The 16,370-nt window shown below is 36.9% G+C and overlaps 1 protein-coding gene across 2 annotated transcripts in view; it reads left to right on the top strand.

Annotated features, from left to right (window-relative positions):
- IFT88 (intraflagellar transport 88) overlaps positions 1-16,370 on the top strand; it is a 145,755-nt gene that overhangs the window by 43,122 nt on the left and 86,263 nt on the right. For both annotated transcript variants that reach the window (XM_027590104.1, XM_027590106.1), the window contains exons 13-14: positions 640-710; positions 7,221-7,307. In XM_027590104.1, coding sequence (XP_027445905.1) covers positions 640-710; positions 7,221-7,307 — 158 coding nt within the window. The remainder of the gene's footprint in view (positions 1-639; positions 711-7,220; positions 7,308-16,370) is intronic.

Below are 16,370 nucleotides of genomic sequence, written 5' to 3'. Positions count from 1 at the left end.
AAAATGGTTTAATAATGCCAGTTTCATAAATTGAACTTAACAGATTTTCTTACTAGATTATAAGGGTATTACAACATAGTGGTTGGCTCTGTCACTCAGTCCTTACTCTTCTTATGCCTCAGTTCCTTTATACATAAGACTCACTATAATAACCTACCTTATAGGGTTGTGAGGATTAAATGAGATAATGTATGTGAAATGCTTAAAACAGTACCTGGAACATAGTAAGTGCTAAGTAAACATTACTATACATTATTTTCATACTGAGAAAAAATATCTTATGAAAAAATCATCTGTATTTTTAATAGAGTAGAGATATTGATTACTAAGGAATTTGATGAACATTAAAGCATTTATATTTAAGTTTAGAGTTTATAATACCACACAGCTTCTGTGTACTTGGTCCTAGTCTATCCAGTCTGTCCTTTTATCAGTTGCTCAGAATCTGTTTGTTCAAGGAGAATGTAATTGGTAATCAGAAATGAGAAGAAAATGAGAAGAAATGAGGGAAAATAGTTTAGAAAGATTAATTTACTCTCCATTTTATGTAACTACTTAGTGGTGAGATTGATTAAAAATCCAAGTTCTTGGTATTTACTTCTGAATTCATCATTTTTTTTTCCAATTTTATTTTCCCAGGATGATCCACACACCAACTTGGTGATTGAAGCTATAAAAAATGATCATCTAAGGCAAATGGAACGTGAAAGGTAATATTTTCTGCCTTAGTAATACAGGTTTAATTTTTGTAAAAAAGTTGAATGTACATTCTGATTATTTCTCTCAAAACTTGTTATATTCAGTATATTTCTCCAATAAGGCTATTGTTTCACCATTTCTATACATTACTAGATTATCTTTTCGCCTTCAAGGTAATCACAGTTCTCAGGCTGACCCCAATTATTCTTACTCAAGAGCTCTTACTATTTTCTTGTAATCTGCTTTCCCTCTGCATTTGGTGCAATATTAGAACTTTGCTTATATTACTTTTATGTATTTATTTAATTTTTTAAAAAAATTTTATTTATTTGACAGAGACACTGAGAGAGGGAGCACAAGCAGGGGGAGTGGGAGAGGGAGAAGCAGGCTTCCCGCGGAAGAAGGAGCCCTGATGCGGGGCTCGATCCCAGGACCCTGGGATCATGACCTGAGCCAAAGGCAGACGCTTAACCGTCTGAGCCACCCAGGTGCCCCTATATTACTTTTATTTTAAAAAATTATATTTTTATGTATTTTTGCCCAGCTTCCAATTAAATTTCACCTGCCAAAGACAAAATTGTTCTTATTTCTTTCTTCCTCCAATATGGTACCTAGTCTCTGCCAAGTATGGTCTGAAAGTGCTAATATTTATTGTATATGTATTTGGAGTATATCACATGATAGAGGGCCCTTAATTATTTTAATTGTGGTAAAATATACATAACATAAAATTTGCCATCTTAATTATGGCACATAAGACTTCATGGTTTGGTAATGTTATGTGCATTAACATTGTTTTATAACCAGTCTTCAGAACTCGTGTGTGTTTCTGTGTAAGTTTTGGGTCATATGCTAATGCTAATTCTATTTATTTATTTATTCATTTTTAATTCCAGTGTCATTAAGGTTATATTAATTTCAGATGTACAATCCTATACATTAGTCAGTGCTCATCATGATAAGTTTACTCTTAATCCCCTTTACCTGTTTCAACCCAGAACTCTATCTTCTCAAACTGCAATTCTACCCATTGAACAACTCTCTAGGCCCTGCTTCCAACACCTGGCAACCACCATTCTACTTTCTATAGCTATGAATTGACTTTATTTACCTCATATAAATGGACTTAACAGTATTTGTGACTGGCTTATTATGTTTATCATAATGTCCTCAAGGTTCATCCATGTTGTGGCATGTGACAGGATTTCCTTCCTTTTTAAGGATGAATATTTCATTATATGTATAGAAGGCCCTTAATTTTTAGAAATTAGTTTAATATTAACAATACTTCCGGGGCGCCTGGGTGGCTCAGTTGGTTAAGCAACTGCCTTCAGCTCAGGTCATGATCCCGGGGTCCTGGGATCGAGCCCTGCATTGGGCTCCCTGCTCAGCAGGGAGCCTGCTTCTCCCTCTCCCACTCCCCCTACTTGTGTTCCTTCTCTCACTGTGTCTCTCTCTGTCAAATAAATAAATAAAATCTTAAAAAAAAAAAAAAGAATACTTCTGGGAAGATGGAGTAGACATAGTTTTCCCCATTCTTCCCACTAAGTACAAATAAAAACCCTGGAAGTTATATATAAAACAAATATAAGAAGAAAGGTGGAGAAAAGAGGGCAGATCAGCAAGGGACCTCAGGACCTGAGGAACAACATGGTAGTGAGTTCCCCTCATGTTTCCCAAACTTGGAGCTGAAGAAGCTGGCAATCAGAAAATGACAATGGTTGTATTTAAAAAAACAAAAGCCCCAAGAAAAACCTGCTTTCTCTAGCCAAAGGACAAGGAAAGGAGTAGGCTAGCAAGACTGAAAACTTTGAGATAAATACCACACACACACACACACACACACACACACACAATGGCCCCACTCCCATGTATGCCAGCAAAAGTCAAGTGGGAGCCTAGCTTTCCACCCTGATAAGTTTATAAAGAGACACCCATACCCCGGAAGTACTGACAGGCCCTTAATGAGTCCCACCACTCTGTGGTGTCAACAGACAGCACATGGGGATCCTGGAATTCCACTCCATGTGGCAGTAATGAGGCACTCCCCCTCTCTCCTGGTGTCAGAGAAAATAATGGAGAGTCAGAACTTTCATCATCATTCAGTGATAACAAAGCCACCACACTGTGGTGTCCGTAGGGACCATGGTAGAAGCACGAACTCCTGCCCCACCCAGCAGAAACAAAGGACTTCTTCCCACCTTGGTTATCAAAGGAGTTCGTGTTGGGTATCTAGACATCTATTATTTGATGATAATGAGGTGGTATCTCTTCTTCCCTGGTGGAGCGGTATCAAAAAAGCCAGTTGAAACAGAAGATTTTTTTTTAAAAATTTGGAGTATTATGCAGAAATATCCCAAGTTTTGATCAAGAATACTCATCATACCAAGAACCAGGATGATTTCAAACCAAAAGAAAATCCAATCAATATACACCAACACTGACATGACAGAGATGTCAGAGTTACCTGACAAATTTTAAAGCAACCATGATAAAAATGCTTCAGTAAGTGATTATGAACATTAGTGGGTGGGCTCAACAGGAAAATAAAGGGGATATGGAAAGATTCAGTAAACTGGAATATGGAAAATGGAAATTACTCAATCTGAACAACAGAGAAAATAGAGTAAAAACAGAAATGAATAGAGCCTAAGTGACATCTGGGACTATAACAAAAGAATGTCTTAGGAGAAAGAGATTAGACTAAAGAAATAATGGCTGGCAACTCCCCAAATTTGGCAAGAGAAATAAATATACAATACAAGAAACTGAATAAATACCAAAGGAAATCCATGTGAAGATACATCATGATTAAACTTCTGAAAATTAAAGACAAAGTCTTGAAAGGAGGCAGTGAAAAACAACACTTAAGGGAAAGCAATTAGAATGATAGTGGAAGTCTTAATAACCTAAGCTCCCATATTAATAAACTAGAAAAAGAAAAGCAAAAGCAGCCAAAGGAAGAAATAAGAAAGAATAGAAATCATTGACATTGAGAAGAAAGAAACATAAGTGAAACACAGAGCTGATTTTTTGAGTAGATGAATAAAATTAATAAACTTATAACAAAACTGACAAAGAAGAAGACACAGATTGCCAGTATCAGGAACAAAACAGGAGCTATCACTACAGACTCTGTAGACATCAGAAGGATAATAAGGGAACACTACAAACAACCCTACACCCACAAAATTGACAACTTAGACAAAATGGACCACTTTCTTGAAAAACACAAATGACCACAACTCACCCGAAGTGAAATAGATGATTTGAATAGCCCTGTAAATATTAAAGAAATTTAATTTGTAATTTTAAACCTCCTGAAAAAGAAATCTCTGGGCCCATATGGTTTTACTAGAGATTTCTAGCAGATGTTTAAAAAAGAATTAACATCAGTTTTACACAACTTCTTCCAGAAAATAGTTCATTTTATGAGGCTGGTATTCCTCTGATACCAAAACAAGACAGACAGTACGGGGCGCCTGGGTGGCTTAGATGGTTCAGCGTCTGTCTTCGGCTCAGGTCATGGTCCCGGGGATCTGGGATTGAGCCACATCAGCCTCACTGCTCAGTGCGGAGCCTGCTTCTCCCTTTCCTCTGCCATTCCCTCCGCTGTGCTCTCTGGCTCTGTCTCTCTGTCAAGTAAATAGGTAGAATCTTAAAAAAAAAACAAAGACAGTACTAAAAGGGGGGTGGGGACAATAGATCAATATCTTGTGAATATATATGCAAAAATCCTCTAGTAAACCAAAATCACAAACAAAATATAAAAGGAATTGTGTACCATGACCAAGTGGGATTTATTCTAGGAATGCAAAATGGGTTTACTGTGTAAAAACCGGTAAGTATAAAAGAGGATATCAACAGAATGCAGGACAAAACCACATCATCATCTCAGTATAAAACAAATTTTTTTTGACAAAATCCAATATGCTTTTATGGTAAACAAGCAAATCTCAACAGGCTAGGAGTAGAAATGAACTTCCTCAATCTGATAAAGGACATTTATGAAAAACCCAGTTTGTTATACTTAATGACAAGACTGAATGGTTTCCCCCTTAGAGCAGGAACAATACAAGGATATTCCTGTCACTACTTCAACATTGCACTCGGGGTCCTACCATGGAAATTAGGCAAAAAAAGGAAGTAAGAGACATCCAGATTAGAAAGGAAGAAGCAAAATTATCTCTGTTTACAGATCACATGATCTTGTATGTGGAATATCCTACATAAAATTTTAGGATCCACTAAAAAGCAATTACAACTAATAAGTTCAGCAAGCTTGCAGAATAAGAGATCAATATATAGGAATCATTACTAAGAAATATACTATACACTACTAATGTACTATCCAAAATGAAATTCCCATAATTACATTTACAGTAGCATAAAAAATAATTAAGGAATAAGTTTAACAAATGAAATGTAAAGCTTATACTCTGAAAAGTACAGAACATTACTGAAGGATATGCTAAGTAAATGGGAAGACATCACATTTTTATGGATAGGCACTTAATGTTAAGATGGCGGTGCTCCCCAAAATATTTTATAGATGCGATGTGATCCATATCAAAATTCCAGCAGTGGTTTTTTAGAAAGTGACAAGTTGATCCTAAAATTCATGTGGAAATCTAAGGGAGCCAAAATAGCCAAAACAATATTGAAAAAAGAAGAGCACAGTTGGAGGTCTCACACTACAAAACTACACCAATCAAGTGTGGTATACTTTATGCTAGTAGCATAAAGATAGACATAGAAATCATTGGAATGGGATTGAGGGTCCAGAAATAAAGTTTTACATTTATAATTAATAACAGTGCCAGGACAATTTGATGGAGAAAAGATAGTCTTTTCAACAGATGCTGCTGGGACAATTGGATAGCCTCATGCAAAAGAATGAAATTGGGTCTCTCTCATACCATACACAAAAGTTACTTCAAAATGGATCATAGGGGGCGCCTGGGTGGCTCAGTCAGTTAAGTGTCTGCCTTCGGCTCAGGTCATGATCCCAGGGTCCTGGGATCGAGCCCCACCACATTGGGCTCCCTGCTCGGCGGGAAGCCTGCTTCTTCCTCTCCCACTCCCGCTGTTTGTGTTCCCTCTCTCACTGTCTCTCTCTCTGTCAATTAAATAAAAATAAATAAATAAATAATGGATCATAGACCTAACTGTAAGAGCCTAGAACTATAAATTCTTACGAAAAAAACCAACAGTATTATTGATCTTGTATTAGGCAGTGACTTCTTAGATATGATACCAAAAGCACACCAAAAGAAAAAAAAATAGGTTAATTGGATTTCATCACAATTAAAAACTTTCGTTCTTCAAAAGACACTATCAAGAAAGTGAAAAGACAATCACTGAATGAGAGAAAATATTTGCAAACCATGTATCCAGGATGGATTTATTTCTCCAGTATGTAAAGAACTCTTCCAATTCGGTAATAAAAAGCCAGTTAATAAAAAGGCCAATTAAAAGCATACAAAGGATCTGAAGAGACATTTCTTCAAAATAGATAAGTGAATGCCCATTAAGCACATGAAAAGATGCTTAAGTTCTATACTTCTTAGGAAAATGCAACTCAAAACCGCGAGATACCACTTCACACCCACTTGTATGACTGTAATCAGGAAGACAGATAATAAATGTTGGTGAGGATGTGGAGAAACTGAAATCTTGTAAGCTGGTGGCAGGAATGTAGAATGGTATAGCCACTTTGGAAAACAGTTTGGAAGTTCCTCCAAAGGTTCCTCAACAAAGGTTCCTCATACTTAACCCAGCAGTTTCTCCTAGGTATATAGCCCAGAGAAATTAGAGCATATGTCCACACAATAACTTATACACGAATGTTCATAGCAGCACTCATAATATCCAAAAAGTGGAAACAACCCAGATGCCCAGAGCTGATGAATGGATAAATAATATATGGTCTGTCCATATACTGGAATATTATTTAGCCATAAAAAGAAATGACATAGCAATATATGCCACAGTACATACAAACCCTGAAAACATTATGATGATAAGTGAACAAGTCAGTCACAAAAGACTATATATTCATGATTCCATTTATAGGAAAGGCACAGATTAGACAAACCTATGGAGACACATAGTAATTCAGTGGTCATTTTTACCCTTTCCTTTCATGTCCACAGACAGTGCAGGTTATGAACTGCAGTGGCAGAGCTTTGTTTTTCTCCAGTGTTTCTTTGTTTTGTTTTGTTTTGTTTTAAAATCAGTTCTTTATTATGTTCATCCAGTGTTTCTTCTTCCATTTGTCAGCCTGCGTTGAAAAGAAAGAGATGAGCTGTTGATCCAGAAGGCAGTATGGCTTGCTAATCCCATTTCCTAGCCATGGTTGTCAACCTGACTTACGGACAGATTTCTAGTGTAGCTGTACCATTTAGTAGACTTTTCATGGTATGTTAGCTTTGATAGGTAATGTTTATACTTAAAAAAAAAAAAATCCAAACTCTTTATACCAAGTGTCTCAATAAAACTTGTTTGTTTGTTTGATATAGGAAAGCCATGGCAGAAAAATACATCATGACAGCCGCAAAACTCATTGCTCCTGTAATTGAAACATCTTTTGCTGTAGGTTATGACTGGTAAGTGAGAAATTCAGTATAACTGGATGGATATGTTGTTTTCTTAATTTATACTTTTATTGATTTAAACTTTTATTGGAAAAGTAATTATGAATATTGGTTTCTGCTTATCAGGAAAATAATATGGTAAAATCAATATAGGGCATTCTAAAAGTTCTACTGTCTTTTTCTTATTGCTTATGTCATTTCTTAAATACTAAGCCAAGTGTGCTACCACTCGATATAAGGATATATAATTCCACTATATAAACCCAGCCTGTATCCTCTTTCATTTTACTGTATCTTTTCTCATTTTTTCCTTTTGTACCTGAAGTTTGTCAGTAGTACTAAAACTTTCTATCCTGAGGGATAGCTCTCACACCTAAAGGGGCTGTTGTCTCCTGATGTAATGTACTTCCTAAATAGAAGTGAAGAGTTTTATTAGAGTTGGAAAAATCTTAGGTCATTTGTTGAATGAGTAGTGAATTTCTTTCTTACCTCCACCCAGTACAGGAATCCCCTTTGTAGCGTCCCATATAGGTGGCCATTTAATTTCTGCTTGGAGTCTTCTGGTATTCAACTCATTTGTTTTACTTCTAAACATCTTTAAGGGATAGAAAAATCTTCTTTGTATTGAACCCAAAATTGCCTCTCGTGGAACTTTTTCTCTGATCTTTCAAGCAAACATAGACTGAGTCTATGACCTCTTCTTTATGGTACATTACAGAATTTTAAAAATCCAAGATACATGTACATAGTTACAAAGTCAAGTACAGAAGAATTAACTATCTTCGTTTCTTTCTTTCTTTCATTTTTGTTTTTTTATTGAAATTTAATTTACATATAATGTATCAGTTTCAGGTATACAACAAATGATTTGATATTTGTATATATTGGAAAATGATCACAATAAGTCTGATTAACATTTGTCACTGTACATAGTTACAAATTTTTTTCTTGTGATGAGAACTTTTAAGGTATATCTTAGCAACTTTCAAACATGGAATACTGTATTATTAACCATGATCATGCTGTACATTACATCCCATGTCTTACTTATTTTATAACTAGAAGTTTGTACCTTTTGATCCCCTTCATCCATTTCACCCCCTCCCTGCCCCCACCGCTGGCAACCAACAGTCTGTTCTCTGTAGCTATGAGCTTGGGTTTTGTTTTGTTTTCTTGTTTTCTATGTACCTTTCATGTTTCTTCTTGCTAGACATAACTTCTGTTTTCTTTGTCGTATTCTTACCATCTTTCAGATGCTTACCCATTCTGTTTATTCCTTGGAGTCCATTCTATTCCTTGGAATACATCGTCTCCCTGGTTTAATTTGTATGGGAGGCTTCACAGTTGATCCAAGATGTTTTGTGTTTGTTGGTATTTCCAGTTGCCTGGATCTCTTTTTTTGCATTTTTTGCTTCTGTTGCAGACTCAAGTTTTTTTTGGAGTTCTCCCTTACAGAATCTCTCTCTCTGCTTCAGTTTCCATATGATGGTTGCCGTCTTGGCCTGGTGTTAAATGTCATCTTGGGGATTACTGCCATTTCTCTCCTGGTTTGGATTTTTTTTTCTTGTTTCTTGTTTATTAAAAAATAAAGTTATTTTTTCCTTGATTTCATCCTTAATTAACCCCTTTAAGATCTTTCTGTACATGTCTGTAAACATGTAATTCTCATTCGTGATTGGTCATTTATTTTATGATGTAAAAAATTTAAAATTCTAAACTGTACCTTTCTTTTAGAAGTTTAAAAGCATTTCTTCATTGTTAGCTAACGCTGTTGCAGATTAGAAGTCTAATACTAGGCTTATCTTTGTTATTTGTGGGTGACCTGTGTTTTCTTTCTGATGATTTTTAGAATTTCCCCTGTAGCTGTGTTATTCTGACATTTCATAGTGGTATGTTTAAGTTTGTCTTTTTTCCTGTCTTCCTCCTAAGCACTCAATAGACCCCTCAATTTGTAGTATATTGTTTCCTTTCAATTTGGGGAAATAGTGTTATATTATTTCCTTGATAATTTATTTCCTTCTCTACTTATAAATTTCTATCAATTGGGTTTGGGACTTTCTTGTCACTTGTCGTTCTCATATTTTCCATCTCTAACTTTGGTTTGCTTTCTGGGAGACTTTCTTGACTTTCTCATCCAATCCTTCCATTTAATTATTTTGTTCATGCATTTTTATTTTGTATTTACAAGAGCATTTTCGTTGTCTCTAGGTGTCTGGATAAGGGGAGTCTGTGGGCCTTTGCTGCACACAGAGATGGAGCACTCAGTGATTCCGTAAGAGCCCTGCAGGCAGGCACCTGAATTCAGCCACGTTCTCAGCTCAGTCCCTCACTTGCTATCCCTGAACCACAGTCTCACCTGGATTCAGTGGGGGCAGGAAGCTCTCTCCTCTGTTGCTGCTTTCTTAGTGTCACTTCCTTTTCTCTGCTTTATAAACCAGCACTTTCTCATTCCTCTAGAAGTTGTATTTGCTCATGTAGATAGGAATGGGAGATAAATGCATAGGTCTGCTGCTGTTTTGAATCAGAAATTTTGCCAGTTAGTGCCAGTAGTGATGGAAGGACTTTCTTAAGAGTTTTTTCTCTTTTCAGATAAACAGTTCCAGTTTCTTTACTCATTTCAGATGTAGTGTGTTTTTCTAGAATGACTTTTTTTTTTTAAGATTTTATTTATTTATTTGACAGAGACACAGCAAGAGAGGGAACACAAGCAGGGGGAGTGGGAGAGGGAGAGAAGCAGGCTTCCTGCCAAGCAGGGAGCCTGATGTGGGGCTTGATCCCAGGACCCTGGGATCCTGACCTGAGCTGAAGGCAGACGCTTAACGACTGAGCCACCCAGGCGCCCCTAGCATGACTGGTTTTCTACCTGACTAGTTGCCTGCCTAGTTTATAAATGAGTCCCTTAAAATGTGTCCTCCTATGTGTACACAGTACTCCACTTGTGTTTTGGCCAGTGTTATAGTACAACAGAATCACTGTATCCCTTTTTGTGGGCACCAAACTGTGGTTGTAACCAAAGATTTCCTTGATCTGGGGGCAACCACCTCACAATAAATGAACTCTGTTTATTTATCTTTAATTATGCTGAATAGTACATATTATTTGTTTTACTATTATTAAATCTAACCTGAATTCTCTTAATGTTTACTAGGCATACATATTAGTTTTTAATGTTTTTACCTTTTCAAAAATATGATTATAATTTTGTCTTTCCACCCTAGAAATTGAGTAAAATTTTGAACATTTATCAAATGCCAACCAGTTTGACTGACATTTTCCACTAAATTAACATTTAACTTATCAAAAGGCATTGCTTTTGTCATATGAGACTTAAGATCAAGCCAGACTAGATGGTTCTACTTATGTATCATTTTACTTTTACCTAAGCATGTTTTTACTTGAATATGTTTCTATTGTTAAATGAAGCCTTGTATTAGAAAAATGGTAGGTTCACTTAAGAAATGTTCACAAACAGCTACCATGAAATAGGAAAGTAAATGTATTCACATTTATGTTAAAGATAGATTCAAGAGATTTTTGGTGTGGATACTGATATAATGAAAGAAGAAGAAGACCCATTCTTTTACTGAGGTTCCGGATTTACCCTCACATATTGTTTTAGCCAAGCTCAGCATTTTTCCCCTTTATTTTTTCCAGATTTATTGAGATATTATTGACATATAATATATGCAGATTTAAGGTGTACAGTGTAGTGGTTTGATATATATATATATTACAAAACAATTACCACAGTAAGGTTATAACACCTCCATCCCCTCATATAATTAGCTTTTTAAAATTGTGCTTATAAGATTTTTTTTTTGCAGCTAAAACTGGAAGATAAATGAGCTTCTGTGAGCTTGTGTAAAATTGTGCTTATAAGATTTAAGATTTACTTGTTTAACAACTTTCAAGTATATAATACAGAATTGTTAATTATAGTCACCATTTTGTCAATGGTGTCACCATCCCCAAATTTATTTATTTTATTCCTGAAAATTTGTGCCCTTTAACCAACATCTCCCTGTCTCCCCCACTTCCCAGCCCCTGGTATCACCATTCTACTCTCTATTTTATTTTAGGTTCTACATATGAGTGAGGGAGAATATGCCGTGTTTGTCCTTTCTCTGACTTATTTCACATAGCATAATGCCCTTGAAGTCCATTCATGTCTCAAAAGGCAGGATTTCCTTTGTTTTATGGCTAAATAATACTCTGTATGTGTGCGTGCGTGCGTTTGTGTGTGTGTGTGTGTGTGTCTGTGTGTGTCTTTGTGTGTTACCTTTTCTTTATCCATTCATCTGTTCTGGACACTTAGATTGTTTACATTTCTTAGTTTTTATGAATAGTGCTATAATGAATATGGGGTGCAAATATCTCTTTGGGTTAGAGATTTCATTTCCTGTGGCTATATACCCAGAAGTGGAATTGCTGGATCTTATGGTAGTTCTCTTTTTAATTTTTTGAGGAATTTCAATACTGTTTCTTGTAGTGGCTGTACCAGTTTACATTTTCACCTACAGTACACAACGGTTTCCTTTTCTCTAACACTCATGTCTTCTCTTTTTATTGAGACTTTTTCGCATGAATGGTTGTTAAATTTACATCTATTGAGATGATCATATGATTTTTATCTTTCATTCTATTAATGTGATGTACCACAGTTAGTGATTTGCATATGTTGAACCATTTTTGCATTCCAGGGATAAATCTCACTTGATTGTGGTGTATGATCCTTTTAATGTGCTGTTGAGTTCAGTTTGTTCATATTTTGTTGAGGATGTTTGCATATAAATATTCATCAGGGATATTGGCCTGTAGTTTTCTTTTGTTGTAACGTTCTTACCTAGCTTTGGTATTGGTTAATGTTGCCCTCATAAAATAAGTTTGGGAGTTTTCCGCTTCAATGTTTTGGAGAGTTTGAGAAGGATTGGCTTAGAATTTACCACTGAAACCATATATATGCTCCTGGGCTGTTCAGATTTTCTTTTTCTTCCTAATTCAGTTTTGGGAGGTTATATGTTTCTAGAAATTTACTGATTTCTTCTAGACTGTCCAATTTGTTGGCATATAATTTTTCATAATATTCCCTCTTAGAACCACTTTTGCTGCATCCAAAAGATTTTGGATCATTGGATTTTCATTATTATTTGTTTCCATGTATTTTTTTATTACCTCTTTGATTTCTTGGTTGACCCATTCACTGTTCAGTAGTTTTCTATCCCTTCACTTTGAGCCTATGTGTGTCCTTAAAGCTGAAGTGAGTCTCTTATATGGTTGGGACTTGTTTTTAATGCATTGAGACACTCTATGCTTAATTGGAGAATTTAATCCAATTACACTTAAAGTAATTATTGATGGATAAGGCTATTGATAGGTAATTATTAATTTTAGTAGTTAATTAATAATCACTGATAGGTACTAATGTCGTATTATTTTCTGGCTGTTTTGTAGTTCCCTTGTTTCTTCTTTTTCTTTCACTGTTTTTCTTTGTGAATTGATGATTTTCCATAGTGGTATGCTTTGATTCCCTTTGCTCTGCCTCTTGTGTATCTACTGTAGATTTTTGTTTATATAAAATATTTTATTGTTATAATAGCCTCAAGCTAATGACAGCTTTGCATACAAAAACTCTACTCTTTTACACTCCCCATAATCTTACCTCTTTTTATATTGTGTGTGTATTTGCCTTTTTTAAATATTGTGTACCCACTAACATTATTGTAGCTATTGTTATTTTTAATACCTTTGTCCTTTATGCTTTTTTTTAAAAAAGATTTTATTTATTTATTTGAGAGAGAGAATGAGAGAGAGAGAGCATGAGAGGGGGGAGGGTCGGAGGGAGAAGCAGACTCCCTGCTGAGCAGGGAGCCCGATGCGGGACTCGATCCCGGGACTCCAGGATCATGACCTGAGCCGAAGGCAGTTGCTTAACCAACTGAGCCACCCAGGTGCCCCTGTCCTTTATCCTTTTGAGTTAAGTGATTAACATACCTCCATATTATAATATTACAGTATTCTGAATTTGGCTAGTTAACATATTGTTAACAATATGTGTTATATTTTCATATTACTAATTTGCATCCTTTCATTTCGTCTTAAACTCCTTTCAGCATTTCTTGTAAGGCAGGTTTAGTGGGGATGAATTCCCTCAGTTTTTGTCTTTTGGGAAAGTCTCTCTCTTTCATTTCTGAAAGGAATCTTTGCTAGGTAAAGTGTTCTTGGTTGGCAGCTTTTTTCTTTGAGTGCTTTGAATATATCATCCCACTCTCTTCAGGCCTGCAAGGTTTCTGATAAGAAATCTGCTGATTATCTTATAGGGGTTCCTTTATATGTGAGGAACTTTTTTTTCTTGCTGATTTTAAAATTCTCTATCTTTTATTTTAGGCAGTTTTATTATAATGTGTCTTGGAGAAGGTTGTTTTGTGTTGAAATTTTGGGGTTACCTATTAGCTCCATAAACTTGGATGTCTAAATTTCTCACCAGATTTGGGCTTCTCAACCATTATTCCTTAAATAGGCTTTCTGCTCCCTTCTCTCTTTCTTCTCCTGGGACTCCAATAATGGATAGATTATTTCTTTTGATGATACCCCATAATTCACATAGGCTTCTTTCATTCTTTTATTTTTCTGCTCCTCTGACTAGATAATTTCAAATGATCTGGCTTATCATTCACTATATCTTTCTTTTGCTTGGTCAAGTCTGTTGTTGAAGCTTTTTATGAATTCTTCAATTTAGTCATTGTGTTTTTCAACTCTAGATTTCTACTTTTTTTTTTAATGGTTTCTGTTTCTTTGTGGAACTTCTCAATTTATTCATGTGTTTTTTCCTAATGTTATTTAGTTGTCTCTTTTCTTAAAGTTGACTAAACTTTTTTTTTTTGACTAAACTTTTTAAAAAGGATTATTCTAAGTTCTTTGTCAGACAGTTCCTTGATTTCCATTTTTTTAGAGTCATTAGAATTTCATTAGTTTCCTTTGGTGGTTATATATTTTATTGATTATTCATGATTCTTGTGTCCTTGTGTTGGTATCTGTATATTTGAGGAAGTAGGCACCTCTTCTAGCCTTTACAGACTGGCTTTATGAGGCAAAGCCCTTCACCAATCAGCCTGTCCAGAGATTCTGGGTGGACCATCTGGTGGAGTACTCAAGTGGACAGGTCTGGTGCCTGGGTTAGTAGGTGGGCAGGCCTAGTGCTTGAGTACACAGGGACCAGTCTGGTGCCTAGGTCACAGGGTGGAACTGAAGCCTAGGTTCACTGGGGTGTGCTTGGTACTTAAATCTGTGGTGATGGGCTTGGGACCTTGGTCTGTGTGGGCAGACCTGGATCCTAGGTTTCCAGGCACCAACCAGGCATTAGGGACCCCTGGGGTGAGCCTAGTATCTAGGTCCACTGAGGCTGGTCTGGTACCTAGACAGGCTGGAAGCCTGGTTTTGTGAGAGCCAACCTGGAGTCTAGGACTACAGGAGTTGGCCTGTATCCTGGAGCCCTCAGGAGATGTCATGGAGGTTAGATTTGCAGGGGTCATTATGGCACTTGGGTGGACCAAGAATCTGAGTCTATGGGAGTTTGCCATGAACCTGGGGGCTGACCTGGTACTTGGAATTTGGGGCTACAGTAGCTAGCCTGGTGCTGAAGTGGGTCAAAAGCTTGGGTGTACAATAGTCATCCTGTCTCTGGGCCCTGTCATCTTATCTTCTTTGTAGGGCCAAAGTTGTTGCCTGGGAGCTGGCTGATGCTGGGATGTGTCAGGAGCCTGGGTTCATGGGAGCTTGCTGGGAACCTGGAGGTTGTCTGGAACCACTGGAGCCTGCTTTGCCCGTTGGGCCATGGACCTAGGTTTGCAGGAGCCACCTATGGCCACTGGAGCCAATAGGCACTGGGGTGAGCTGGTGGCCTTGGTTCACAGGTTCTATCTGTGGAGCCTGATGCCTAGGAGCCACCTGATGATGTAGAATCCTACACGTAACAGGGTGGGCAGGAGCCTGGGTTCATAAGAGCCTGCTAGAGAGCCACCAAGGGCATTAAGAGTCAGCCTGGTGTTGGGGTGGGCTGAACTGGAGTCTGCAGTGAAGTCAGACACTTACTTTGCTCAGCTTCTCTTAGAGAGAGTCTTTCTCTCTCCATGATGAGCTGTCTGGGCTCAGACGAAATGAAAGGGGTCTGTGAATCTATCTGTCCTCCTTAGTGTGTCTTTTCTTACATCTGATCTTCACCCAGGTGCTATAATCCCTCACCTAGAATCCTTAGCTCTTGTAAAGTATTTTCATGCATGGATAGTTCTTAAAATTGATTTTTGGGGATGGTACAAGTACTAGAAATTCCTATACCACCATTTTGCTGGCATCACTCCTCCAACTCAGTATTTTTTTTTAAGATTTTATTTATTTATTTGACAGAGAGAGAGTGACAGCGAGAGAGGGAACACAAGCAGGGGGAGTGGGAGAGGGAGAAGCAGATTCCCCGCTGAGCAGGGAGCCCGATGTGGGGCTCGATCCCAGGACCCCGGGATCATGACCTGAGCCGAAGGCAGATGCTTAATGACTGAGCCACCCAGGCGCCCCTAACCCAGTATTTTTAATTAAAGTTACCCAGTATAAATATTAGTTTTAGCCAAAGAGCATAGTGATGTGCATAGTGATATCATAACTGTGTTATAATTCATAGGTATTTTTAAGATTTCATTCGTACCTAAAATGTAGTAAGTCTTATTTCCTTATGTGTTAACTAGGTAGGCATTCATTTCCCTAGATAGAACTTGGCAGTTTTTTAAAAAATTTGCCAGATCTCAGGTTACATGAAAGCCCGTTTCTAATAACTTTGAAGAAAGATGTTTGATATTCATAAATCTTACATAATATTTTTCAGAAACTGCAATATATGTGTATGTGCATATGAACATATATGCATGTGTGTGTACATTTTATGTGGTTATATACATACAAAAACTGCATTTGCATATATCTGTATGTATATATGTATATTTTAAATGGAGGACAGTGATCTTTAGAGTCAACATCATAGCTTCTGACTGTGGTTAGAAAATACTTTGTATGGGACACCTGGGTGGCTCA

The sequence above is a fragment of the Zalophus californianus genome, chromosome 3 (genome assembly GCF_009762305.2).
Source record: "Zalophus californianus isolate mZalCal1 chromosome 3, mZalCal1.pri.v2, whole genome shotgun sequence".
Taxonomy (NCBI): Eukaryota; Metazoa; Chordata; class Mammalia; order Carnivora; family Otariidae; genus Zalophus; species Zalophus californianus.
The sequence above is the reverse complement of the archived record's forward strand: the minus strand, read 5'-3'. Positions and strand labels throughout refer to the sequence as shown.